Raw genomic sequence first — 27727 nt, 5'->3', positions numbered from 1 at the left:
ATGAGTCCTTGGAGTAAGAATTAGTGATGAAAGTTTCATGATGTTAATATATTCTAATAATGTAAGAAAATAAGATAGAGGCAACTCTTATATACACTACTGAATGTAAAATACTTAGCTAGTGGGAAGCAGCAGCATAGCACAGGGAGATCAGCTCAGTGCTTTGTGATGACCTAGTGGGGTGGGATAGGGAGGGTCAGAGGGAGGCTCAGGCGGGAGGGGATATGGGGATATATGTATGCATGTGGCTGATTCATTTTGATGTACAACAGAAACTAACACAGTATCGTGAAGGAATTATACTCCAATAAAGAGCTATTTTTTTTTTTTTAAAAAAGAGGCAACTCTGTATGCTTCATTGCTGCAGGGAAACAGGTGGTGCTAGAGAAAGGTTGGTGCTTAAAAGAATGCCTAGTACTTTGTTTGGTTTTTAAATTGGTTGTGATGTGGATATTGAAGTGAGAGTTAAAACCATGAGAAATGCTGTGATTATGCTCTTTAAGGTGCATAAGATTCTTGAGAAAATTGAATATCCTGTGAGATAGTAAGTTTGATATTAATGGAAATGAGAAAAGGAAAAAAAAATGGTTTGCTCAGCAAAACCTGTACAGATATTAAGTTACAGCAGTGGAGTCATTCAAAACAGTTAGGTGTAGATATCCAGAGATCAGACTGTTCACCATATGCAATAGTTCCCTGGCCCAACTCAATTCCTGTGTCCTTTCATGGGTTCAGAGAGCTTTAAAGGACTTAGTTTTGAATTGGTTTTATGTATTAGGAAGGCTGTGGGTGTGTTTTGTGTGTGTGTGTGTGTGTGTGTGTGTGTGTGTTTTGTGGGTATGTTTTATGTTGTTTTGTTTTCAGGTTATAGTAGTTTGCCTTAAAGTTTTATTTGCTTGATTAGTAGTAAGTCCTCTTTCTATGAAAGAAAATAAACAGTAACATCTTTTTTTTATTTCTCTCTTTATTAACTTTTTTTTTTTAACATCTTTATTGGGGTATAATTGCTTTACAATGGTGTGTTAGTTTCTGCTGTATAACAAAGTGAATCAGTTATACATATACATATGTTCCCATATCTCTTCCCTCTTGCGTCTCCCTCCCTCCCACCCTCCCTATCCCACCCCTCCAGGCGGTCACAAAGCACAGAGCCGATATCCCTGTGCCATGCGGCTGCTTCCCACTAGCTATCTACCTTACGTTTGTTAGTGTGTATATGTCCATGACTCTCTCTCGCCCTGTCACAGCTCACCCTTCCCCTTCCCCATATCCTCAAGTCCGTTCTCCAGTAGGTCTGTGTCTTTATTCCTGTCTTACCCCTCGGTTCTTCATGACATTTTTTTTTCTTCTTAAATTCCATATATATGTGTTAGCATACGGTATTTGTCTTTTTCTTTCTGACTTACTTCACTCTGGAGAAAAGGGAACACTCTTGCACTGCTGGTGGGAATGTGAATTGGTTCAGCCACTATGGAGAACAGTATGGAGGTTCCTTAAAAAACTACAAATAAAACTACCATATGACCCAACAGTAACATCTTAACGGAAGATCCGAACGAACTTTTTGGCCAACCCAGTAGCTTGACCATTTAGGGCTGCCAAAGTTGGAGCCCCAGGGCAGCCCATTGAGAAGCTGTATTTGGCACTACTTAGTTTTAGGAGCTCAGTCTCCTGCCAAATGTAACCTATCCACAGCGTTCCAAACATGGGGCAAACAGTATTAAATTTAACTACCGAAGTGTTTCTTCTGGTGAATTCAGCAAGACACCTACCATGTGCCAAGCACAATGCTGGCATAGTCACTAGGGACACTAAGAAGAAACTTAACAATCTGGAGTGAGAAGGGGAGAGGAGTAATTGAATTCTTTCTTATCTTTGAGAGTCTTTGATTTAGAGAAGCTTGCTTTGGCCCTCGCTGCCAATATTATTCTTGTTGCTTGGAGTTGAAAAATAAGATCTGTATTTTTAATGACATAAAAGCCATGTAATTATATACCTTAAGGCCTTTGTTTTGTTTTACGTTAAAATGTATCTGCTCTTGCAAGGACGAGTGGCTTGGTGGAGAAGGCTTGGGCTTTAAAAAGGATGGTGGGTCTGGAAATTACCCTCTTACGTGGCTCTGCAGAAGAGTTTAAAGATGAACCCTTCCTCCAAGTGACAGAATTATATCTGAAACCATTTCAGAAGGCTGTTTGAAATTCTACACTTGGGTTTTAAATAAAAAGGGAGGAGGGTATAACAACAGTAGTATAAATACAAGATGGAGGAGGAGGATATCTTGCAGCTGAAGAAGGGTTTATGAGAAAGGATTTGAGGGCCTAGTGACTCATCTCACTCTGAATCAACATGTGGTGTGGCTGCCAGAAAGAGAAATCTTAGGATGCATTAGTAGTGTCTAAATAGTTTTATAATAGGCCAAATTTGGTGAATTACATTTAGTTCTGAGTATCCCAGTGAAGGAGGACAAACTGGAATTGATTCAGTGGCAAACAGGGTGATAATGTGGATATGAAACCATGTCATCTGAAGGATGTTGGAAAGCTGAGGGTATTTGGATCATACCAGCCCTTAACTAGAAGTTTAGGAACTGGATCCTATATTTCTGCCCGCTAACATGCTGAGTACTACTTGTTCAATAGGTGGATTCTTTTATATTGCTGGTGTAGGAACATCGCTGTTTTATTCTGAATGAAACAGTATGTCCAGGAAGAGTAGGCTGAAGTACTGCTGAAGAAACAAAACTTCCTTTGGGGGAAATTTTAATTTGAACAGAAACCAAACTTCTTAAAGAAAAACCGGAACGAACTTTTTGGCCAACCCAATACTTGTAACATGTAAAACGTGCTAAGTTGATTTTCAAGGTGATATTTGTCTGTCGTACTTTCCATACTATTCTTAGAGCGTGGACATGGAAGAAATGTTAGAAATGGGAAAAGCTATGTGTAAACACAATGAAGTTTTAAAGGTCTTCAAAGTAGAACTGTGAATTGTTTTGAATGAATTTTGGTAATTTAATCAGATAGCTTTAGTTATGGTTGTCCCTACCTTACACTAAAATGTTTGTATAAAATGTTTATATACATGAAATCTACTTATGTATATCAGGAGAAGACACTTCTTGGTCTTTTGGACCTTTTCCTTTCTTGTGTGACTTGCTGTTTCATAGTCTTCAGGTGACAGCTTAAATGCCACCTCTGGACCATCCTATCTAAATAACTCACTACCACACTTCATAAATTTGCCAACATTATGCGCTATTTGCCTTCTTCCTAGTACTTACCAGAATTTGAAATTACATTTTTGCTTGCTTGCTTGGTTATGATCTATCTGTAATTCTAGATTGTAAGCTCCATGGAGGCAAAGACCAAGTCTACTTTAATTTACCGTTGTTTGTCCACTCTCTAGAGTTCTCTTGAATGAGTTAAGATATTCATTGATTTATTTCCAGCTCTGGTTTTGTATCATCCAAAGTTATTCCTCTTAACTCTCAGGGAATAGTGATGTTTTAAAATTAGTTTCAGTTCACATTAAAGAAATTCTAGGAGTGAGGGTGTGTCACAGTATTGTGACTCTTGAGTACGTTTGTCAATTCTAGTAAATTTAATATAGGTAGAAGTGTTACATTTGGCTGTATTTTTTTTTTTTTTTTTTTTCGGTATGCGGGCCTCTCCCGTTGTGGAGCACAGGCTCCGGACGCTCAGGCTCAGCGGCCATGGCTCACGGGCCTAGCCGCTTCGCAGCATGTGGGATCTTCCCGGACCAGGGCACGAACCCGTGTCCCCTGCATTGGCAGGCGGACTCTCAACCACTGCACCACCAGGGAAGCCCACTATCTGTATTTTTAAAAAATACTTTGCCTTCTTTCTATTTGTTCATTTGGTTGTGTCGAGTCTTAGTTGCTACCAGTGGGCTCCTTAGTTGTGGCATATGTGCTCCTTAGTTGTGGCTTGCAGACTCCTTAATTGTGGCATGCGAACTCTTAGTTGCAGCATGCATGTGGGATCTAGTTCCCTGACCAGGGATTGAACCCGGGCCTCCTGCATTGGGAGTGCGGAGTCTTAGCCACTGGACCACCAGGGAAGTCTCTCTATCTGTATTTAGATGACAACCTTTTCTTCCTTTTCATGAAAATTAGGTTCTTAATTTTCCAGTGACTTGGAATTGAAATGAGTATTTCCTTTTCTACTGACTTGTTCCCCTTTCTCCTTTTTTTTTTTTTCCCCCTTTTTCCTGCCGGGCAGCGCAGGCTTGCAAGATCTTAGTTTCCCGACCAGAGATTGAACTTGTGCCCCCAGGAGTGAAAGTGAGGACTCCTAACCACGGGACCGCCAGGGAATTCCCTCCCCTTTTCTTTTAAAGTCTGATATTGTCCACCCATTGTGTAACTGATCTAAAAGGGTATTTATTTCTAGCCTAAGCTAAATTGAAGACTGGACAGAGAAGTTGCTAGGCAAAGATACCCCTAGACTTGTAACAGAAAAAAGCCATTTAGCAAGAATGAACCTAGAGAATCCCCAAATATGCTGAAGGCCAACCAGAAAAACAATGTATTTTCAATATTCAGTTTCTGTAAATTGCTTATTTACATCTCCACCTCATATCTCCAAATAACTTATTCCTCTACCCTGGCTTTGTACAATGACACTACTTCCAAAAATCGGTTCCAAACTGAAACATCTTTGACCTTGCTAAAGCATGTAACAGTTTGATCCTTTTGGCAGGATCTAGACTGTAGGTCTTTGGTATCCTCATTTAGCAATCTCTTACTCATCACTGTTTGTCTCTGGCTTCCTAGCAGTTTCTCAGTCTTCTTCTAAATTTATGTCTCTGAGATTATGGTTATTTCCCTTATGAGCTGGAGCTATAGCAGCTTCTTGGATTTCTTTGCCTTTCCAAAAGTTCTTAAAATTCAAGTCTAAAACTTGAATATAGTAATTATAAACAGATACCACCTTTCATTTGGTCTCTGTCTTGCCCTCTTTACCAGATCCTAAACTCAATAGGAGTGGAGACTTGAATTCATTTATTCATCCCACAAGTCTCTGCATGCCGTCTGTGTGCCAGACACTGCTCTGGCGAGGCTGTATAATGGTAGTTAAGAGCACTGGTTTAGAGCCAGGTCACCTGGGTTCAAATCCCAGCCCTGCCACTTAAAGCAGCGTGCCCTTGGGCAAGTTAGTTTACCTTCTTTATGTCTCAGTATCCGCATCTGTAAAAAGGGATGTAATAATACCCTCCTCGAGGATAAGTTAATAAAAATACTGTTTAAGTGTTTGCTGTTCTGGGCATTGAGGATACAACAGTAAATAAGAAAGATGAGATTTCTGCTGGTGGGAGCTTACATCCTACTTGGGTAGAGGAGGAAAAACAAAGTAAACAAGTACAAAGTAAACAAGTTTCAAGTACTGGATTTAGTGCTGGGAAGAAGAAAACAAGGTACTGGACTAGACCTTAGAGAATGACTGCGTGGCTGCTTTTGATTGGGTGGCCAGGGCAAACCTCTGGGGAGATCGCTTTTGAGTTAGGATCTGAATAACAAGAAAATCTGAGAGGTAGGGGAGGGTGAAATGTTCATTGATTATTGTTTTCCCTTCACAGGCCAGGCACAACATTACATAAAAGAATCTTTTGTTTAGCAGTGAGGCAGCGAGGTGTGATAGGATAAGTCCTGGAGTTCTGGTCTGGTTTAGGTATTAACTAGCTTTCTGATCTTTGAAAAAAAAAGAAAAAAACAGTTTTGTTTTTTTCATGGGAAAATGACCCTGAAAGAAGGTTGACTCTTGAAGCTAGTGATGGGCTAGAAGAAAGTAGAGGTTCTTCTCCTTATACATTACTTTAGTCCTATGTTTATGGATTAATATCCTGTATTTTGGGACTTCTCTGTTGGCGCAGTGGTTAACAATCTGCCTGCCAATACAGGGGACGTGGGTTCGAGCCCTGGTCCAGGAAGATCCCACGTGCCACAGAGCTGCTAAGCCCGTGCGCCACAACTACTGAGCCTGCGCTCTAGAGCCCGCGAGCCACAAGTACTGAAGCACGCGCGCCTAGAGCCCGTGCTCCGCAACAAGAGAAGCCACCGCAATGAGAAGCCTGCGCACTGCAACAAAGAGTAGCCCCTGCTCGCCACAACTAGAGAAAGCCAGTGCGCAGCAACGAAGACCCAACGCAGCCAAAAAAAAAAAATCCTATATTTTACAGGATGTAGTACATCCTGTTGTGGTTTTACAATATTTGAGAATATTCTGTCACACTTTTTTTTTTTTGAGCACAAATAAACAGATTTTAATTCTTTGATAAGATAAATAATATACATAGGTACTTGGTAATACTGATAAAAAAAGAAGATAAAAGTTAGAAAAATACAAAATGGAAAGATATAACTATAGATGTAATGAGCAGATGTATGATTATAATTATAGGTGTAATACATAATTGTAGGTGTAAAGCAGATTACAGAATCTCTCACACTTTAAACCTTTTCCTTTGAAGTAAATATTAAGGGTATGCCTCATGGATTCAGGGTCCAGGAAGTAGGGAAATGGTAAGATGTGCCACAAACTCTATAACCAAGATGTCATTGCATAGAGTTTCTTCTGTGAGGACTGGGAAGCTTGTCTCAGGTCATCTCAGTACTTTTATTAACAGTTAACTTAGTTTGCAAAACTTGTCTGCTTATTGAGAAAAGACTGTGTGCCCCAGGTTATCAATAGCTCTCCTCATTTTTGTCTGTGTTTCATGGTGTCCCCCAGTTAGTTACAGGTCAGGTTTTCCATTTGCTGCTGTGGGTTGGTACGTTGGGAATTGTACCGCTTAGAAATCCCCCTTGGTAAAAGGGCAAAGAGTGTTTTGTTTGGTTTGGTTTTAGCAGTCATTTCATCTTTTTTGTTTGTTTCTAAGTGTCCATAGAAGTTCAAGGGACTCACTCATTTGCAAAGGGGCTCACTCATTTGTTTGATTCTGTTTTTTTACATTAGGTGTAATTGAAAAGCGACCCTCTCTTTAGAGATGTCAAAAACAAACAAATCTAAGTCTGGATCTCGCTCTTCTCGATCAAGATCTGCATCAAGATCTCGTTCTCGTTCGTTTTCGAAGTCTCGGTCCAGAAGTCGGTCTGTCTCTCGTTCAAGGAAACGCAGGCTGAGGTAAGGGGGTGTGATTGTATAATGAGATGATCATTGATCAGTCAGTATAGGTCTCTGAAGATCTTTTGTTAGACCCTTTCTGTGAGTGTCAAATGGAGGTGCGGGGTTGGCTTGAGGTGGAGTGTTGGGCGGTAAGATATTCCAGGTCTCTTCAAATGTTACAAATCCAAATCATCTTTGATTGCCATGCTGTTGGCCTAATTCCTTTTCTTTCCTGTCAGCACATACTGTTTTTCATCCACTGTGGAAGAAAGAGCATTTTATTTTTATTTAAGCTACTTGCTTCAAATCTCTACACCTGATTATTTTTCACTGAAGTATTTTTGGAGGCTTGGACCAAGGTTTATTTGCATCATCAGCAAAGAAAGGATAGCTAAGAGGATTAATAGTATGATCAACATTGCAAGGAAAAGAAACCTTAACTCACTAAAATAATTAAACCTTAAAAAACTTAATCAGGAGTCCTTTGTATATATACACCTGATACGCCAACTACTAACAAGCTGCATCTATTTAGTAAAACACATCTTGCAACTGCCTAAAAAAATCACTATTGTAGACATCACTTTGCCTTAGTAAATATGCAAATAATTCTTCTGAATTTATTGCCAGTATTCTTTAATTTAGTCAGTTTCTACACCTTTAGTTGGATTATTTCCTATTTCAGCTGTCTTGGAATATAATGCCAAACTTCCAGCATCTTTCGTCTTTTGTTGTGTTACGAGTTCGGTTTTTCATTCTTTAAAACTTTCTTTTGTGAGTAGATAAGAACCTGTTAGTAAATATAAGTTTCTATATGTGTGTTAGAGAAATATTGATGTATCTAAATGTTTAAATACCAAAAGGGGATCTTTGTACAATTTCGTTCTTCTTGTCAGAGCTGCAGTAGGCAAGGAGACAATTTCTCAGTTTTACCACTTGGCGCCCCTGCTCATTATTTTAGATGAGTATCTAGAGCCCTTCTCTTAAATGAATTATGCAGTTTAAAATAAACTCAGGAATGGTTGTTATTAATCTTTATTGATGGTTTCCATAGTCCTACTCCTAAAAGAGTCTATAAACAAATAGTTGGTAGGCTCCCCCCCACCCTCGCAACAAGAATAAGTTAATTCTTTTTTTTAAATACATTTATTTATTTCTATTTATTTATTATTTTTGGCTGTGTTGGGTCTTCGTTGCTGTGTGCGGGCTTTCTCTAGTTGCAGGGAGCAGGGGCTACTCTTCGTTTCGGTGTGTGGGCTTCTCATTGTGGTGGCTTCTCCTGTTGCGGACCACAGGCTCTAGGCATGCGGGGTTCAGTAGTTGTGGTTCGCGGGCTCTAGAGCACAGGCTCAGTAGTTGTGGCGCACAGGCTTCGTTGCTCCACGACATGTGGGATCTTCCTGGACCAGGGCTGGAACCCGTGTCCCCTGCATTGGCAGGTGGATTCTTAACCACTGCACCACCAGGGAAGCCCAAGAATAAGTTAATTCTTAAATGGAATCTGTGAGAAGCCTGTCTGAAAATTAATTTCAGAGCAGAGATTGAACAAAAAATAGGTGTGCATAAATGTTAATGACTTCCATATAGTGTAGAACAGGAAGTTATAAACTTTGAGTCTTTCACTCAAAACCCCTTTTTTTTTTTTTTAAGATAACATTACACCTCGAGGGTAACCAATCCTAACTTTATTTTTCTCTCCCATGTTTCTTGGGCACACATTTTTATACCAAGCTTTGTTTGAGGCCTGTGCTAGATAGAGTCTCTCTGTTGCCCAATTGTATCAGAGTCTGTATGTAAGTAAAATTCTCTTTTATCTTCTCAAACCCCACCCCCATCCCCACCCCCACCCCCACCCCCCAAAAATGAGGGAAAGCCCACTAAATATATCTACCCCAGGAATTTGCTATCAAGGCCATAGGACCGAGCAGAGACTCTTAGTAAACTCCTACCTTGCGCCCAGAGTCTTTTGATCTGGTTTGCTTAAATCTCAGTTTCAGCTCATTTGGTTCTTTAAAACTTAATCTAGTAAATGGAAACTAAATAATTGGTTCAAAAAGAAGAGGCTGTACAACCAAAACTGAGAGAGAAAATTGAACTGACATAACCCAAATTGAAAAATGTTTACCAGCTCTGAAGTATTGTGATAGCTAGAGTTCTGGGCGGATCTCTCTGGACAGATTGCTTCTCCTTATTCTACAGATCATTTGGCATGGTCATCAACTTGGCAAATGAGGGAAAGATACCTTATGCAGGCAATATGTGCCGGGGTAGGTCTAGAGCCACTCCATGTGCTGTCCTAATACCTGTAAGATTATTTTGGAGGAATATCTCCACTAGAAAACAAGTTTTTATATTTGATTCTAGTCTGACTTCTCTGCTTTTTAGAAACAGATAAATTTGCCACTGGATGTTCAATTTTTAATTCTGGCTTATCTGTTTCATGATTTTTTCTTTTGTTTTCCCTCTCCTACAAGGAAAGTATACTGTCCAGAGAGTTTGAGAAACCATACCTTTAAATTAACTTAACTGCTAAGTTCTACAGAATTGGAGAAAATTGGTTGTTTCCTTGTATTTCACAGACTGATGTATCCTTTTAAATGACTTCTCATAAATAAATTAATTTGCAATCTGCAGAGACTCATATTCCTGCATCCATGCAGTGACTGCGGGGTTTGGATGCAGTATGCCGCAGGGCCCTCACTAGTAATTGGTGACAGAAGCAGCAGTAGCCTCTGAGGATGGGAACATGAATAAAACCCTCCTTAGTGCTGGTGGTGCATCACCTCCCTCAAGTACAGCCATTAAATTGGGTCATATTCAGTTTCATAGCTGCATCTGCCTCTCCCTTCTTTCTTACATTGTTCTATTTTCGAATGAAAAGTGTGAAAGGTAAGTTTGTTTTTTAAATTGTACTTAAATAGCAACCATTAACAACCATCACTATGCTACATCTTCACTAGTTCCTTTTGTTCTTGGAGTAGATAAAGAACCTGGGTAGTAAGTAGTGGGAAGCCAATCCCACTTTATCTTCTAAGTGTAAGTTTCTTTCTAAAAATAACATTCTGTTTAGTTGTTAAAACCTGTCACATTTGCATCTGTTTCCAGTTAGGTCTGATATGAGAAGTCCTGCTTATGAACTGAAGGGTTTTTATTCTATATGTAAAGAAAATATTTTTGGAGTTTTCTAGTAATTTTACATATTTCTAGTTAACTATTTAGGAGTAGTGACTAATTAATGCTCTGTATCATAGTTGACATGACAAGTGGTATCAAAGAACGCCACTGGATTTTCCACACCACCAAATACAGTTTTTGGCTTTTTGATGGAAACAGCTCCCTGTCATTGACAAGCCTGGCATTTGTGAACATGTAATTTTTACAGAGTTAGGTTACTGTTGAATCCCCACCGGTCTGGAAATGTACCTTTGCTAAATTAGAGTTCTGTATTGTTAAATGAAGAAGAACACCACTAGGCTTTAGGTTGACCTTAAAGATGTGCAAGTGTGGGGCTGTTTTTGTAGTTCCTCTTTGCTACCCTCTTGTGTGTTTTGATGTCTTATGGTCAGATGGTGCCCTCTTGTGGCACCTGGGTAAGACCTTGTAGTTCAGCCACAGAAACTTGACCTTCTAGATAATGAGACCATTTCCAGATTCCCAGTTTAAAAAAAAACAACAATATTTGTATGCTTTGCTGCTGATCTGATTTCAGTTAAAATTCTTTTAAGCTTTGAACAGATGAGTTCTCTAAGTCCCTATTTAAGCATTCTTTGGTTTAGAACTGTTGTAACTTTTTTTTATACAACCCCAAGTCTTAGTGGAAGCTAAGAAATTAGCCCTGCACAGACAGAGAGAGGTGGATAGGATGGGGAGTAAGCAGTGTGGGGCCAGAGGATCTGAATAGTTACCTGTCTGGGTACCACAGCATACAGGGATCACTTCCAATGACCCAGGGACCTACCTGTACAATCCTCTGTGCCTGTGAAACTCTTAGCAAGTAGTATACTATATTAAAATGGTGTTTGTTTAGTTTACCACATTAGAAACATTTTTATATTCTCTCAGTCACTATAGAAATACATCTCCATTTAGAATGTGCTACAGTATTAATGAAGCATCTCAGTGTCTCATTTGTTAAAGTGCTTCTTTATTTTTGTACTTAATGTGGCCATAAGAGTAGAATTAATTATTTAAGTTTGTACCTTTCGTTTGAAAACACTGAAGTTAAATGATGCATAAGAAGAGGGATTTACCTCTTTGTTGGCAGGTTTTTCTTGAGTAAAAATGCTTGTGTCAAAAATTCAAACATTTCTTCCCTCCCCTGCCCCTCTTTCAGTTCTAGGTCTCGTTCCAGATCATATTCTCCAGCTCATAACAGAGAGAGAAATCACCCAAGAGTATATCAGAATCGGGATTTCCGAGGTCACAACAGAGGCTATAGAAGGCCCTATTATTTCCGTGGGCGCAACAGAGGCTTTTATCCATGGGGCCAGTATAACCGAGGAGGCTATGGAAACTACCGCTCAAATTGGCAGAATTACCGGCAGGCATACAGTCCTCGTCGGGGCCGTTCCCGATCCCGGTCCCCAAAGAGAAGGTCCCCTTCACCAAGGTCCAGGAGCCATTCTAGAAACTCCGATAAGTCTTCCTCTGACAGGTCAAGGCGTTCCTCATCCTCTCGTTCTTCCTCCAACCACAGCCGAGTTGAATCTTCTAAGCGCAAGTCTGCAAAGGAGAAAAAGTCTTCTTCCAAGGATAGCCGGCCGTCTCAGGCTGCCGGGGATAACCAGGGAGATGAGGCCAAGGAGCAGCCGTTCTCTGGAGGCACCTCTCAAGACACAAAAGCGTCTGAGAGCTCAAAGCCATGGCCAGATGCCACCACATACAGTGCTGGTTCTGCATCACGGGCCTCAGCCGTGTCTGAGCTGAGTCCTCGGGAGCGAAGCCCGGCTCTCAAAAGCCCCCTCCAGTCTGTGGTGGTGAGGAGGCGGTCACCTCGTCCTAGCCCTGTGCCCAAACCTAGCCCTCCGCTTTCCAGCACATCCCAGATGGGCTCAGCTCTGCAGAGTGGTGCTGGGTACCAGGCTGGGGCACACCAAGGTCAGTTTGACCATGGCTCGGGGTCCTTGAGTCCATCCAAAAAGAGCCCCATGGGTAAGAGTCCACCAGCCACTGGCTCCACATATGGCTCATCTCAGAAAGAGGAGGCTGCTGCTCCAGGCGGAGCAGCCTATACAAAGAGGCAAGTATCTTGTTTCCCCTGTCTGGTTGTTTTTATCTCACCAGCCGGCAGTTTAGTTGTAATGTGATCTGTAGAGCTCTGATTAATGGTAATAAGATAATCCCGTTTCCTCAACTTTTCATTTAGCAAACTTTAAAGCATCACCCCAGGAAACCTTTAGCTTAACTCTAGTTTTCCTACCTTCCTGAATTTGTATTGCAGCATAAAGTTTCTTTAGACTACTCTGCAATGATGTTTTCACATTTAAAGTTTACCTTGGATTCTACCAGTATAAGCCAGAGAACAGTAGAGATTTGTGGGTCAGCCATCAAAAAATGTGGTCTTTACCAAAATGAATGGCTGTTGGAGCTGTTAGACCCTCTAGGACCTACCATCTCCTGTGATCGATCTGCGTCAGTCCATCATGGTGAAGAGCTGCACCCTCACACCCTCCAGTTGAGGAGACTGGGCAGAATGGGAAAGTCCAAGGCTTAGTCCAGGAAGACCTTGTTTTAAAATCACAAAGTGGGTGTATGTCCCAGTAGAAGCCAACCAGGCTGTGTGTTAGGAGAGGACATAACAGTGTCTCTGTCTTTCTACCCTGGGGGACACACTGAGTTGGAACTTGAATCTTTTTTATGTGGTTGGATGGATTGGGGTGGCAGAGACATAACAGGGAATTTGTACTGGGTGGGACCAGGTTGTTAAGAGGGCTTTACAGAGCAGGTGGTTCCCCTCCTGCCCCCACCTTTTCCTTTTATTAGCATATTCTTTGCTGCCCTGCTGTCCTTTGGTTCTTTTTTGTCATATTAATGCAACTATAACATGATCAGACTTTTTCCATTCATGGTACAAATGAGACGTTCAGAATCTGTACTTTGCAGCTTTCAGTAAGTCTGCTTTGAAATACAAGTTTTGTTCCTTGCCAGGACTATGAATCTCATTAGAACACTTGGGCATGAGCTCTGCTTTTCCATAAGAATGAGTAGGATGATTTTTGCCCCCTCCCCCAATTAACATGTATTCTGTTTTTATTTGTGTTTGCAGTATATTTCATACTTAGATCTTCTAGGTGACTTGAAGCAAATTTGAAGTCTCTTTTGAGACTTGTATTTCCAAATGTGAGTTGTATAAAAGCAAAACAGTCCAAGGTTGAACATTCTATGTTAACTTTGCTGAAAGCAGATTTTAAGTGACTGAGTGAAGGTTGGATAAGACCTTAAGTTTTTTTTTTCCTAGACCACTTACAGGTAAGTAGGTTTTTGTTTTTCAGTATCCTAAAAATTGCCTTTGCTATTTTCTTTTTGTTTGTTTTTATAATACACAACTCCATAGACCATATAGTTTTCTCTTAAATGCCAAGTTCATAGATCTGCGAAGAGCAGTTTTTTAGAAATTAATAGAAGGTAACCAAGACTCCTTTCGTAACACTGGAATCCACAAGACATGCTTATTAGAGAAGCAGAATCCTAAGACCGTACGCACATGGTGCTAGTTTATTTTAGATCAAGTTGCTTAAGAAGCCTCTTGTGTGTGTCTCCCTTGTGTTTTCATAACTAGGTATCTAGATGAGCAGAAGACAGAGAATGGAAAGGATAAGGAACAGAAACAAACAAATACTGATAAAGAGAAAATGAAAGAGAAAGGGAGCTTCTCTGATGCGGGCTTGGGTGATACAAAAATGAAATCTGATCCATTTGCTCCCAAAACTGATACTGAGAAGCCTTTCCGGGGTAGCCAGTCTCCTAAAAGGTATAAGCTCCGAGATGACTTTGAGAAGAAGATGGCTGACTTCCACAAGGAGGAGATGGATGATCAAGATAAAGACAAGGGTAAAGGAAGGAAGGAATCTGAGTTTGATGATGAACCCAAATTCATGTCGAAAGTTGTAGCAGGTGCAAACAAAAACCAGGAGGAGGAAAAGTCAGGCAAATGGGAGGGCCTGATGTACGCACCGACAGGGAAGGAAAAGCAAAGAAAAACGGAGGAGTTGGAGGAAGAGTCTTTCTCAGAGAGATCCAAAAAGGAGGATCGGGGAGGACCCAAGAGAACCGAAAGTGGGCACAGGGGATTTGTGCCTGAAAAAAATTTCCGAGTGACTGCTTACAAAGCAGTCCAGGAGAAAAGCTCATCACCTCCCCCGAGAAAGACCTCTGAGAGCCGAGAGAAGCTAGGAGCCAAAGGAGACTTTTCCACGGGGAAGTCTTCCTTTTCCATTACTCGAGAGGCCCAGGTCAATGTCCGGATGGACTCTTTTGATGAGGACCTTGCCAGGTGAGCTGTAGTCCATCTTGACCCTCAGGGCTTTAGTAGCCTAACCTCTCTCCCTGAGGTCATTCTGGAACGAGGACAGGCCCCTCACGTATTTCCCCGCTGTCTCATTTTCAGTGTGGATACCCTCGTGTGTCTGTTTTCAGTGGAGAAGTGTGCATCACTGAGCAGTTATATGTTGGGGGCAGTATCATAGCAGTGGTGAAGCATCTTTTTACGCTATAGTGACTGGCTTTTTTGATGCTGGGTCCCCTCTGCTGCTCTCTTGCACTCTGTTCATCACATTGTGAGCTCCCCTGCCGGTCCCATTCCACCCCCGTCCTGTTGCCTTCCTAAATGTGCTTGAGATGTCTTTTGCCTGTGGAGCCATGCAGGGTCCATTTTTCCATTCTTAGCTAAGTCACAATATCTATTTTTACAGGTCTTCATGAAATAATGTAACAGTTTTAAAGTTGGGGCTGGGGGCAGGAGAACTTAAGGAAAGAGTGATGAAGCCCAGGCTGCTTTTTACCTGGTGTAAAAACTGCAAAGCCAGTTGGAAGTCTCCTGAACAGCATTCTAGCCACATCCCACTCTTGCTGCATTGTGTCACTTCACTGAGTGGCCCTGGATGGCCAAACTAGTTGGTCTTTTAAAACACCTTCCTGTTTGTCATCTGTTAAAACCAGCAGAGACCCCCAGAACAGAATCACTGAGGTTTAATGCTTCATCCTACCCATTTGTTCCTATTAAATTCCAACGGGGAAAAGGGAAGAGAGAGGTCTTAGATGCCTTTTCCCATAGTTATGGTGCATTGAAGTTACTTTTTACTTTGGTAGGAATTAAAAAAGGAACTTTACAGATAAATTTAACTCTTTTAAAGCACGCTCTTCATTTTTAGGATTTAAACGTTCTGACTTTCTGTGTGTCTTGTTACATTGGGCCTCCCTGTGTTTCTTTTTCAGACCCAGTGGCTTATTGGCTCAGGAACGAAAGCTTTGTCGGGATCTAGTTCATAGCAACAAAAAGGAACAGGAATTTCGATCCATTTTCCAGCACATACAGTCAGCTCAGTCTCAGCGGAGCCCTTCAGAACTGTTTGCCCAGCATATAGTGACTATCGTTCACCATGTTAAAGGTGAGTCCAGACCCCAGCCTGCTCAAAGGGTCCCTTTCCACGTGCTTAGCTTCCTCTCTAACAAGCAGAAGGATGAGTGGGGGAATGGGGGAGTCTATCAGGGATCTTTATCTCATTGATAGGGGCCTTTGAAGCTACGGGCTAGCTTGAAGGAAATTTCTTCCAGGGAGAAGTTTCCATTTTTTAATTACAGAGATGAACATTATGAAATGCTAGTGGTAACCTGTGATCATGAGAATAAGTAAAATCCTTCATGTGAAGGTTTAAATTGCTTGAAAAGGAGGTATGAAGGTGGCTTTCTCAGCCCCTCTGTCTTTTCCTGTCTAGTAGCTAGAATCCTCTAGAGGCTTCTTGAAGATCTTGGGGTATGGATATCTCCCCCACATTATTTTGCCATCTCCTGGGCAAATGGAGGTGGACAGGCTGGGGAGTGTCATGTAGAATCTGGGTTTGGGCCAGTTATAGGTTCCATCTGAAATTGGAACTCAAGCAGGAGCTGGTGCTCTGAATCAAAGGATAGTAAGCTCTAGTTTCTCTCTTTGTATTCATGTCCTACAGTGGAAATCAGACATTGGATTTTGTCTGAACCAGCCATTTTTCCTTCTTCTTCCTAATGTTTTTTATATGGACTTGACTACTTTAGTCACATCTCTGTGGTTGTAGGTCCATGCACACGAGTTGAATGTTGGGTGTGCCTTTGATAGCCTGATATGTTTTTCTTTGACTCCCCACAGAGCATCACTTTGGGTCCTCGGGAATGACATTGCATGAACGCTTTACTAAATACCTAAAGAGAGGAACCGAGCAGGAGGCAGCTAAAAACAAGAAAAGCCCAGAGATTCACAGGTGAGGACCTCAGCCTTACAGTAGAGGTGGTCATAAAAGTCTGCTCATCAGATAATAAACTCGTCTTGTTTTTGCAATTTGTTAGTTACATTATCAGCAGAATTTAAGGTAGTGCCCTCCAGGCTCTAGGATAGTGGTTGTTTGTAGTGGAAAGGGTATGCTTTGATGACTATAAGTTTCTCACTTTGGGCTGGAGGAAAACAGCCCTTTTGGTATAAGTGAACCTTTGTATTCTTGGGAGCTGGCAAACAGTAACCCAAGATCACTGTGAGCTTTCTTTATATAGAGTAGATGTTGTTTCTTTTTTTTTTTTTTTTTGCGGTACGCAGGGCTCTCACTGCTGTGGCCTCTCCTGATGCGGAGCACAGGCTCAGTGGCCATGCCTCATGGGCCCAGCTACGCCGCGGCGTGTGGGATCCTCCCGGAGTGGGGCACGAACCTGTGTCCCCTGCATTGGCAGGCGGACTCTGAACCACTGTGCCACCAGGGAAGCCCTAGATGTTGTTTCTTTAAGCAACCCATGTATTTCATATATTAGTCCTTCCTTTGGAAGAATTTGCAGCAGGTGGGGGCTGGAGGTGGGAGTGCTTATAGGATTATGTCAAAGGGTTTAAAAGCCCAGAGGTTTAAACATTCGGTTGTTGGAGACTATTCATTCAGCAAATAGGGACTTTGTCTAGAAACAAAGTTGGTCTTTAATTATATAATAGTCAGCTCTTGAACCTTTGCAGGAGGTAGGAGGACCATGTTTGCACAACAGTCTTGCATTTAGGGTCTTTGGGGATTTATGTCATGCCAGGCAGTTGTTTCTCACTTGGACCTCATCCTATTGGTGAATAATGGGCCATTATATTTTATTTTATTTATTTTTATTGTATTTTTAAAAATATTAAATTTTGTTTTTTTGGCTGCGTTGGGTCTTCATTGCTATGTGACAGGCTTTCTCTACTTGTGGCGAGCAGGAGCTACTCTTAGTGCACAGGCTTCTCCTTGAGCAGTGGTTTCTCCTGTTGCGGAACACGGGCTCTAAGCATGCGGGCTTCAGTAGTTGTAGCTCATGGGCTCTAAGCACGCGGGCTTCAGTCGTTGTGGCTCATGGCCTCTAGAGTGCAGGCTCAGTAGTTGTGGTGCGTGGGCTTAGTTGCTTCATGGCATGTGGGATCTTCCCGGACCAGGGATTGAACCTGTGTCCCCTGCGTTGGCAGGTTGATTCTTATCCACTGCACCACCAGGGAAATCCCAAGGACCATTATATTTTAATTTCCAAGATGAAAACTGCTTTTTGAAGTTAGCAGGGCATAGATAATCTTGATGTGAATTTGAAATTATAGGCACGGCTGTAGGTGAGTCTGTTTTCCTGGCTGTAATGGTACTGGGTGGAATAAGATGTTTTTTCTGTTTGAGTTTGGAAAGTTGGGAGAGAGAGAGAGAGTGTGTGTATATGTGTTGTGCATGCATACACGCGCATGGACATCTATGGGAGAGTGTAAGTATATAAGCAAACAACATAAGTGTAATAAAAAGGAATGCCTATGATTTGCACCACTCTCCTTACGAACTGAGGTGCTATATTCACACTATGGAATGTTAAACAATTTTTGTGTTTTCAATTTTAGGAGGATAGACATTTCCCCCAGTACATTCAGAAAACATGGTTTGGCTCATGACGAAATGAAAAGTCCCCGGGAACCTGGCTACAAGGTGAACTGTTGCTTTGATCAGTAATTCCAACAAAATGAGTGCGTTGGGCATGAACTTGACAGAAATGTGTTTGTTTAAATTACTCTCTACTTAAGTTTGTGTTTTTCTTTTAAGGATGGGCATAATTCTAAAAATGAACTACAAAGGGTTAATTTTTATTAAATGTATCAACAACCTTTGTGAAGTGGTTAGAATATGGTAAATGACCCCAAAGTCTATTGAGGTGAGCTTGAGAAAAAAAAGAGAGGAGTTTTGGAACAAGTGCCCATGATGAGAGAAGAAACTTTTTGTGATATTTTTCTGCTTGTAAGTATTATCAAATCAACTATATACATGCACTATTTCCAACCATGATTTCAAAAAGACATGCATGTCAGAGAAGAGTGAAATATTCATATCTTAACTTAGTAGACTGTTTTAAGCAGCTAGTCCAGATTTTTTTCTAACATTGTACCATATCTATCATCTGTCGATTACTGTTACTTTAAAGCTAAACATTGCTTTGATAGCCCAGCTACATTTGTAATGATGTGCACGTAAACACTGTTATTAAGAGGTTAAAGCTTGTGTGCAGTCTTTTACTATGAGGTACTAGATTTGGGTTCTTAAAAATCTTAGTATTTCTTGACCACCATTCCCATATAGAGTTGTAATTTAAAATTAGAGATGGCTCTTCCGATGCTGCTGAAACCTTTTCTAAAAATAGTAATTTTTAAGTTTTCCAAGTAAATTTGTCTTATTGGTTGAATGTAATGAGAGGCACTCTTGTACAATCTCTCTTCTCTCCCATCCCCCTTTTCTTTTTCTCCAAGTACCCACCGGCTTGGCACTAACCATGTGAAATGCAAGGTTTTGAAACATCAGAAGAGATTCCGTCCTCTCTGCCCCACATAGCCTACTCAGTAGAGGTGCTGTGGGCACTGCCTAAGGGAGCTGCAGCTGCGTTTTTCTTCTCTCTTTATTTGTCTTTGGAGGGTACAGAGGCCCCATTCCCTCTGTCAAAAGAAAACCATGTGATAAAATAAACCAACTTACTACCTACCACTCCTGTTAATTAAATTATTTCAACAAAAAGCTTAGTTGTTTGTATAAGTAAAACGTTAATGCTAAGTGAACTACTCATCGCTTCCTCTTTTTAGGGAGTTTTTTGTTGTGTTTTTTTGTTTTTGGCTGCACTGTGCAGCTTGGGGGTCTTAGTTCCTGGACCCAGGGATTGAACCTGGGCCCTCAGCAGTGAAAGCATGGAGTCTTAAACACTGGACCTCCAGGGAAGTCCCTAAGGAGGTTTTACTTCCATGAGACAAATTTTAAGTGTATAATGTGCCTGAAACCACATTGCACCTCTGCTAACTGAGATTCTAAAGAGCTGTCGAAAGCCCTTGGCATGATAGTTTGGGGTAGAAGGCCGCTGTTGTTGCTGGGCTCATGCTGTATCTGCAACATACATACCCTGATAGGTTACACTTCCTAGAAAGTTAGCAAAAAAAGGTTTTCTTTTTCTCTTTTCTTCCTTCCTTCCTCCCTCCCTCCCTTCCTTTTTTTTTAAATAAACTTTGACTTGGTATTGCCACATTATGAATTCGTTATGCTTTTTGATATGCCTTTTCTAGAGAAATTTAATACAATTAAACATTTTGGAAGGCTGATTGAGTCTCCCATTGTCTGTCATTGGACTCAATACTGAGAGAGAATTCCAAGTAGAGGATAGGCCCAGGGCAGCTGCCACAGTGTAGGTAGGGGAAGATAACAGCATTTCCATTCTTCGTGGTGACTAAGCCTGAGCCAGCCTAACCAACACCTTCCAGAGTTGATTTTGGCCTTCTCAACTTGTCGGCTAGCCCGTCTTTACTGGGCCACAGAGGGAAACAGCGAAGTGAGGTGCGTGTACGTGTGTGTAGCATATGCAGAAGGTCTTCATCATTATTTTAGAGAACTGGTTTGGGCTCTGTAGGATCCTCATGAAGCGACTTCTGTGGACCATCCTGTATCCCTCCTGAGCTTGGGCGAGGTGCCTCACATTCCCAGTGCTTCCTCTGCACCACTCCAGTGGAGTAGAAGCCACAGTTCGTGGGGTGGTTGAGTTGGTAGCCCTGAATCCCCAAAACCTAAATTTTGATTTCTCTTTTGGCAGGCTGAGGGAAAATACAAAGATGATCCTGTTGATCTCCGCCTTGATATCGAACGTCGTAAAAAACATAAAGAGAGAGATCTTAAACGAGGTAAATCAAGAGAGTCAGTGGATTCCCGAGACTCAAGCCACTCGAGGGAAAGATCAGCTGAGAAAACAGAGAAAACTCATAAAGGATCAAAGAAGCAGAAGTACGTAAGCCCCTGTCTGTCACCTCATTCAGACTCCTGAGTGGATTTCTTTGTCTGCCCACCATTAGGCTATATGGCAGACCCTCCAAGCCAGAGAACTTGGGGTTAGGAACGATGGCCACTTGTACAGTGTCTTTTTTTTAACTGTCAGCTAAGGTCCCTAGATTGAAAATAGAACTTTAGCATGAAAGTAGGCATGATCCTTGTCTAAAGGAGGCCTCCTGGGAGATGGGCAGTTAATTTGGCTCTAGGGACAGTGTGGAAAATCATAGGGGAATTCCTTTTGCATTTGTTTTGGCCATGTTCTTTGACATGTCCTTTCTCATCACAAATCTTCTTGGGAAGGTTATATTTTAGAAATGGCTCAAAGTTGTTGTCAGGTAATAATACTGTTTGGTCAGAGAAACAGGGTGGAACTAGATAGGACAAGATTATTGATTGCCTTTTAAACTGGTTTCACAGACACTTCCAAGAGAGGTGTTACAAATATTCTTTAAACAAAGGTAGCATTGTTGAACTTCATAAGGCAGTATTTATGCCAAGGTCTTATCTCTATTTACATTTTTGAATGTTCCATGACTTTTCAATCATGTCTTATTAAAGGTAGCACAATTGAAACCCCACACCTTCCTGTAAGAAGCTACACCACTTCTGTGTTTCTGAACTTTATCTAGCAAGCACTTTCATATCCATTTTCTGATAACAGTCCTTTGAGATAAGTTGGATAGTTAGTAGCTACCTGTTTTGCGCATTTGAAAGATAAAGAAGTAAGCTCAGAACGATTTGTCTAAGATCACACAGTAACAACTGACATCAAAACTCAGATCTTCTGTTCCACTTTGTCTACTCTTCCACTCAGTTACTTACACATTATGAGCCTTAGCAGCTTTCAGGGCTGCCCACAGATAAAAATCTGATAATCCTCACCAGGGAATGGAGGTGGGGGTATAGTAGCCTTCAACACTGTCACTGGTGGAAAGGGAGCAGAACCCCTCAAGCATTTCAGGGTTGGACTTGGATGACTAATCCTCATTTCTTTCCCTGGGACACATGCCTCTACCTCTGACTTGTTGTGTAACCTTGACCAAGTCTCTTGCAACCGTAGTATTTTGTGACTGGGGCAAGAAGAAAAATGATAGTTATGTCACTTTTCATTGTATATCACACTTCAGTTTAGAAGAACTTTTTCTCATATGGCTGAAGAGTGGCTCACCCAAGATCACACAACTAATAAAAGGCAGTGTTGGGACTCAAATATGGGGCTTTCTGGAGTCTTAGGTTTGAAAACCTCTTGAAATGACACTGATTTCTAGGAGTCAAACATTTGAGTTATAAGAATCCTGTGACAATAACTTAGATTTCCTCCTTTTTAAGAGTAAATGCTAGAAGGCACCAGTAGGATTCAAACATGTAAGTCTTTGATCTTCTCGAATGTTTGGGGGTGGGCTGGGGGGTTGCAAGGTACTTTCCTCCGTAGTGGAGGAGGGCAGTGATCGGTTACTGACACAGGCTGGCTTCTCCCTGTAAGTCCTCCTCTACTCCTGGGAGCTAGCCTTTCTGCCACCTTAGACGTGGTTGGTGCCCTTCTCCAGCACCACATGGCGGACTGGCCCCGACCTCTAGTACACAGACCGTGACTCGTCATATGAGTCTGATTTACCCCAGTCTGTAATTTTCCCCAGATGAAGGGAAGGATGGGAAATAACTCTGAGAAGAGTTTCGACAAATCCTGTGCTTAATGACAAAAGCTGTTTGAGCTCACTGGAAAGTGGGGAGGTGGTTTGTGGAGTAGTGGTATAATTAGTCGGAGCCAGGTTTGAATCCAGGCCTACTCAGCTCTGTCACCTGAACTTCCTATCTATAAAATGAGGGAAATAATACTGAATGATCGTAATTGCCATTTACTATATGCCTGCTGTGTCAGTGTAGAGTTTTTAATTAAGCACATTGTTTTTTCAGTCTTTAGAGCACTGTCCCAAGACAGGCAGTGTTCTTCTTATGAGAAATAGAACTAATGTAAAGCCGAAACAGATGGTAATATATAAAGCCTGTCCTGGTACCAGATACTCCGTGACTTTCAACACAGTGTTAGTTTCCTTCTGCCTTTCTGATTCGTGCACATGTATTAGACTGAGCTGCCAGAGGCCACAGACTATGTTTTGTTGCTCCTTCTGTGTATGTCCCATGTTCATCACAGGCTCGGACATAGATATGTCACTCAGCATGACTGACAGAATTGGGAGGAAGCTCCCCAGGTTCCCTGGGTGTGTATGTTGGGGGTGAGTTTGTTTTTCAGGTTACTAGCCTTCAGTGTTTTCATCACAGACACACGCCTGATTGCCCTGTGCTGCTTATCCATGAGCCCCCAGCCAAAGGCTGTACCCTAGAGGCTTACTGATCTCCCTGCCTTTTCTATTTTCAAAGGAAGCACCGGAGAGCGCGAGACCGGTCCAGGTCATCATCCTCTTCCTCCCAGTCATCCCACTCCTACAAAGCGGAAGAGTACACTGAAGAGACAGAGGAGAGAGAGGAGAGTACCACGGGCTTTGACAAATCAAGACTGGGGACCAAAGACTTTGTGGGTCCAAGTGACAGAGGAGGCAGAGCTCGAGGGACCTTTGTAAGACCCTGCCCGCTCTCCCTTTCTCTAAGCCCTTACTCCCACCAATTCTAATTATGTTCTTATCAGAATACTAATTTTGTTGCCCTTGATACAAGTAATTCAGTCTAAAGACCCTAGAATCTGTGGTTTCCCAATCCCCAAGCTTTCCATTTTTAGTGTTTTTGTTTGTTTTTTTCCTGTTCATAATCACTTAGCCAGAAAGTCTCTTAGGGCTTCTCTTCCGAACTTCCTCACTTGTCTTGACTCCTGTTGTGTGTAGGGAGGCCCTTATGCCATTTTGTCCTCTGTCTAGGCTGTAGACTTGAGATGAATGGAAAGGGAATGACTAGAAACCAGTTGACCAGCATATTGACTGGAGGACAGTTGTCTGTTTTGTGCCAGAAAAGTGTTTGAATAGAAGGCAAGGAATTGTTTTTCTCCATTCCTTTACATGGTCCCTTTGTTCCTTTCCCCTGTTTATTGCTACAGCAATTTCGAGCCAGAGGAAGAGGCTGGGGCAGAGGCAACTACTCTGGTAACAACAGCAGCAGCAGCAACAACGATTTTCAAAAGAGAAACCGTGAGGAGGAATGGGACCCCGAGTACACACCCAAAAGCAAGAAGTATTACTTGGTATGTGTCTGGGGACAACCAGGAAGGGCCAGGGGGCCTTTGGCACACACAGTAGCTGATACAGAGGCCTTAATTGGTCTTTCCAGAACTGTGATTAAATATGTGTGCAGGCGCTGCACTGGGTACATGCGTACTTGTGGGATGGCATAGTGCTGGCAAGATGAGTTCTCTAGAGAGGTAGTCCTGACCTTGAGAGCGCTATCTAAGACGTTTATGGATCCCAGGGTAAGCGGGGAAAGGTTCCTCTTGCCTTTTTAGTCTGTGAAATTGTTCTACTGCTCACCCACCCTAACCTAAGCCTCCCTCCAGCCTTTATGCAAGGGATAGAACCATAACCTTCCCCTGAGGCTGCAGTTCCACCCTGTCGCTCCCCAGCACAAGATTGACAGGAAAGACAGCTCAGGATCTCTTTTTGAGGAAGGGGACCTGCCTCCAAAATGGAACGCCACTGGGGCTTCTCTCTTCTAAGCTGTTGGTCATTATCAGGTACCAGGCACCATCTGAGCCTCTCTGCCTCTCAGATTAGGGCTCTTCTAAGCTGAATCACCTGGCCAGTGAGCGAGCTCTTCTGGCTTTGCTCAACAGCAGGCTCAGATCCAAGCAGACGTGACTCTTGAGTGTTGTAACCAAGGTCAGCTTGCAGCTGAGTCTCTTCATCACCCCTGAGGACTGGCATGGAAACAGGAAGCTAGGCAACAGGTTGCTGTGTAAATCACTGTGTATAGCCAACTTCACTGTTCTAGGGCTGCTGGTAGCTACTTTGGGACTCCTAGAGGACCCTTGAACCTATATCTAGGGAAATGTTGCCTGGGCCCAGGATAGGTACTGGAGTGGGGCTGCTTAAGGGAAGGATTAAAGGCCACACAAAGCCCCTTTCCCTGCCCCATCTGTCCCCTGAAGGAGCATTGCCAACCTGATTCATTTAGGCTAGTGAATAAGCAGCTGGCCCTTTAGCTGAGCTAACCCCTCAGGGGCCTAAGGCACTACTTGTGTGGGTGGAGGATTTAGACTCTTTGAAGCCATGGGGCTGATAGGTAACAGTGACTTTTCAAAATGCTTTGTCATTTCATTCTTTTTCATTGGATCCCTTCTTCTCTTCTCATGTGATCATCAGACCAGGGATTGTTTGAGTTGTAGGTTTTGTTTTTTCTACTCTGCCACACTGCCTCCTTGCATAAAACTAAAGAGGGGAGGGATACAAGACGGGAGGCTGGGTTCTGGGCCTGCCTTTGCCAATAACTGGTCTGAGACCATGAGCAGATCATTTTCCCTTGGTCTCACGGCCTGTTCTTGGCTGAGGGGGAGGGTTGGGGAGAGCTAGAGTCCCAACTATGTGTGTGTTCTGTGTTGCTTCATCTCTTACCATCCTGACAACTCAGATCATAGTTTCACGTTTAGGGGTGATTTGCTTTCTCAAACCCACTCTTTGAGAGACAGTGTTCTAAATAATATGGAGTTACTTAAAGTTCTTCTGCCTGTTTTCTCATCTGTGTAGTGGAGGGTGATAATGATAGGGTAGGGTAGATGTGAGAATTAAATGAGATAATGCAGAAAAAGTTCTTTGAGTGAAGATTTTATCATCATCATCATTATTATAATGCCTAAACTACTGCCTTAGAATTCAAGGAACCCAACTGAATATTCTCTTAGATCTGAATCAGTAGCATTTTTAGAGTGGGGAACAGGGCATAGGTTCATTTGAGAAAGTCATATTGGTGGGTTCAGAGGAGAGGGTTCTGGCTACTCTTGTTCACTCTGGCATTGATGGCAGTCTTCTTTCCTTTCAGCATGATGACCGTGAAGGTGAAGGCAGTGAGAAGTGGGTGAGCCGGGGCCGGGGCCGAGGAGCCTTTCCTCGGGGTCGGGGCCGGTTCATGTTCCGGAAATCCAGCACCAGCCCCAAATGGGCCCACGACAAGTTCAGTGGGGAGGAAGGGGAGATCGAAGACGACGAGAGTGGGACAGAGAACCGAGAAGAGAAGGACAATTTACAGCCTACAGCTGAGTAGAGGCCACCTTGATGGGAGCCCCTGCCCAAGGGAGAGAGGCGCTGGGAAGATGGCTGGTGAGAAGCTAAACAGAGGAGCCTCGAGAAGATTCTGAAAATCCCACCCCTACCCCCCACCAGCCATGCAGAACTCCTACTACAGCCGAAAGCATCCCTGGCGCTGTGTCCCGCCAGAGGCAGCCGGCTGTGGGGCCTGGGGTCAGGCCCAGCTCTTGAGCAGAACACACCATGTTGGGCTTTAGCTGTGTGGTTCTCATTTGTTGCTGTGTGGGGTGGGGCTGGGGTAGGGAGGGCAGAGCGATACTTGGATTTTGGTTTGTTCCCTATTAGAAACCAACAGTTTTATTCTTCATTTCATTTCATTTGGAGCTAAGAGGACTAATTTGATGATTTTCAATCTCTTCTCCCTTATCCTGATTTTAAAAGCCCCCCCCCCTTTTTTAGGCATATATAGTAACATTAGCGGAAAGATTTAATTTGGGCAACTTTGATTCTTAAAAGAGAAAACAAAGCATGTGAATAAACATTGAAGTGTTCACCTCAGTTTGGGACCAAACTGCTTGGATCTTTGTAAAAGTTGGTTTTGTATGTCGAGGAGGAGTTCAAGGCCTTTCTGACCACCTTGTGTTCCCCTTTTCTGCGCAGCCATGTATCACATGGTGTTGTTCCTAACCACACCCCATGTGCGCACCTCCCCTCCCCCCCAATATTTTCTGATTTCTTCTGGGCTGGGCTTCCCCTTCTCCACCAGCAGCTCCAGTATCCCAAACTTTCTAGTCGTGCTGATCCTCTCAGCAACAGGGGTGGAAACTGGATGTGGCAGTTTCTGGTCTGTTTTCTAAGAAACTTCTGACTTCTATTATCTTTACAAATATAAGATGAGAAAATAATTTTTTCAATATTTTTTATTAATCTTTTTATAAAATGAAAAGAAACTCCTATGATCGATTAAGGAAGGTGGTTATGGCTGGGTGGTTTGTGGGGGTTTTTTGTTTTGTTTTTTTCTTTTCCTTTTTCTTTTTTTAACCTTAAGCTTTAAGTTGAAACATTCTCAGATATTTGGGGGGAAAACATCCTCTTAAAATGGGTCCTTGTGCTTGCCTTCTGGGGAGGCGGTCCTGAGCAGGTGAATCATATGGCATTTATGCATATGTTATATGCGGACTGCACCCACCTCTTCCCCCCTCCAACCTTTGCCTCTTGGGTTGTTATGCTACTTTCCCCTTACTTTGCTACATTTCTATAGTTAAGTTGGTTTTACTTGAATGATTCATGTTTAGGGAAAAAAAAAATGAAAATACCCTTAAAATTTGTTTCAACTCCTCCTGCAAATAAAAAAATAAATGAAGTGGCAGATGTAAATGGGCTCTGGTCATTGTCACCCTGAGTGTGTGTGTTGGGGGGGGGGGTGTCTCCCATAGCAGCTTCAGGGAACCTGAAAAACCAGGCGTCTGGGGGGGTGGGCCCAGACTGTTGCTCAGCTCCATCCTCTCCAGCCCCACATTTGGTTGTTCTAGGAGGACCTCAGCCAATCCTGCGTTGGGTAATAGCTCCTCTTTCCCTTTCCAGTGATTTTGCTTCATATCCTGTACCTTGGACACCCTAGGAGAACGAGATTTTTTCACTCTGGTGTCGTAAGCAAGGACTTTGGCTTCCAAAGTGGTGGGGCAGGGGTCAAGGGGTGGGGATAACAGGCTTGGCTTTCTTTTTTTCTTGAGGCTCAGAGATTTTTTGAAAAATATCTTTTCATAAAGCTACTTAAGTCACTCCAGCTGCTGTTCAATGCAGCACAAAAGTGGGCTCCATGCTGCAGTGAAGAGTCTCCATTAACCCGGGGTAGCAACAGATGAAGTGGTTGCAGGGCTCAGGTTCGGCTTTCTACGTTCGC

General features: G+C 42.5%; 1 protein-coding gene across 3 annotated transcripts in view; it reads left to right on the top strand.

The window, feature by feature from the left end:
* THRAP3 (thyroid hormone receptor associated protein 3) overlaps window positions 1-27201 on the top strand; it is a 73868-nt gene extending 46667 nt beyond the window's left edge. For 2 of the 3 annotated variants that reach the window (XM_027109086.1, XM_027109087.1), the window contains exons 3-12: window positions 6975-7142; window positions 11458-12363; window positions 13903-14616; window positions 15558-15730; window positions 16465-16576; window positions 18193-18277; window positions 20409-20596; window positions 23021-23216; window positions 23688-23831; window positions 25619-27201. In XM_027109086.1, coding sequence (XP_026964887.1) covers window positions 7006-7142; window positions 11458-12363; window positions 13903-14616; window positions 15558-15730; window positions 16465-16576; window positions 18193-18277; window positions 20409-20596; window positions 23021-23216; window positions 23688-23831; window positions 25619-25840 — 2877 coding nt within the window. In that variant the 5' untranslated portion in view covers window positions 6975-7005 and the 3' untranslated portion in view covers window positions 25841-27201. The other variant, XM_027109088.1, reaches the window with a different exon arrangement.
* Window positions 27202-27727: the final 526 nt, after the last annotated feature.

This window comes from Aethalodelphis obliquidens, unplaced genomic scaffold (assembly GCF_003676395.1).
Source record: "Aethalodelphis obliquidens isolate GAN/ISIS:26980383/991018 unplaced genomic scaffold, ASM367639v1 scaffold9, whole genome shotgun sequence".
In the NCBI taxonomy this organism is placed as follows: Eukaryota; Metazoa; Chordata; class Mammalia; order Artiodactyla; family Delphinidae; genus Aethalodelphis; species Aethalodelphis obliquidens.
This window is presented reverse-complemented; position numbering and strand designations above follow the sequence as displayed.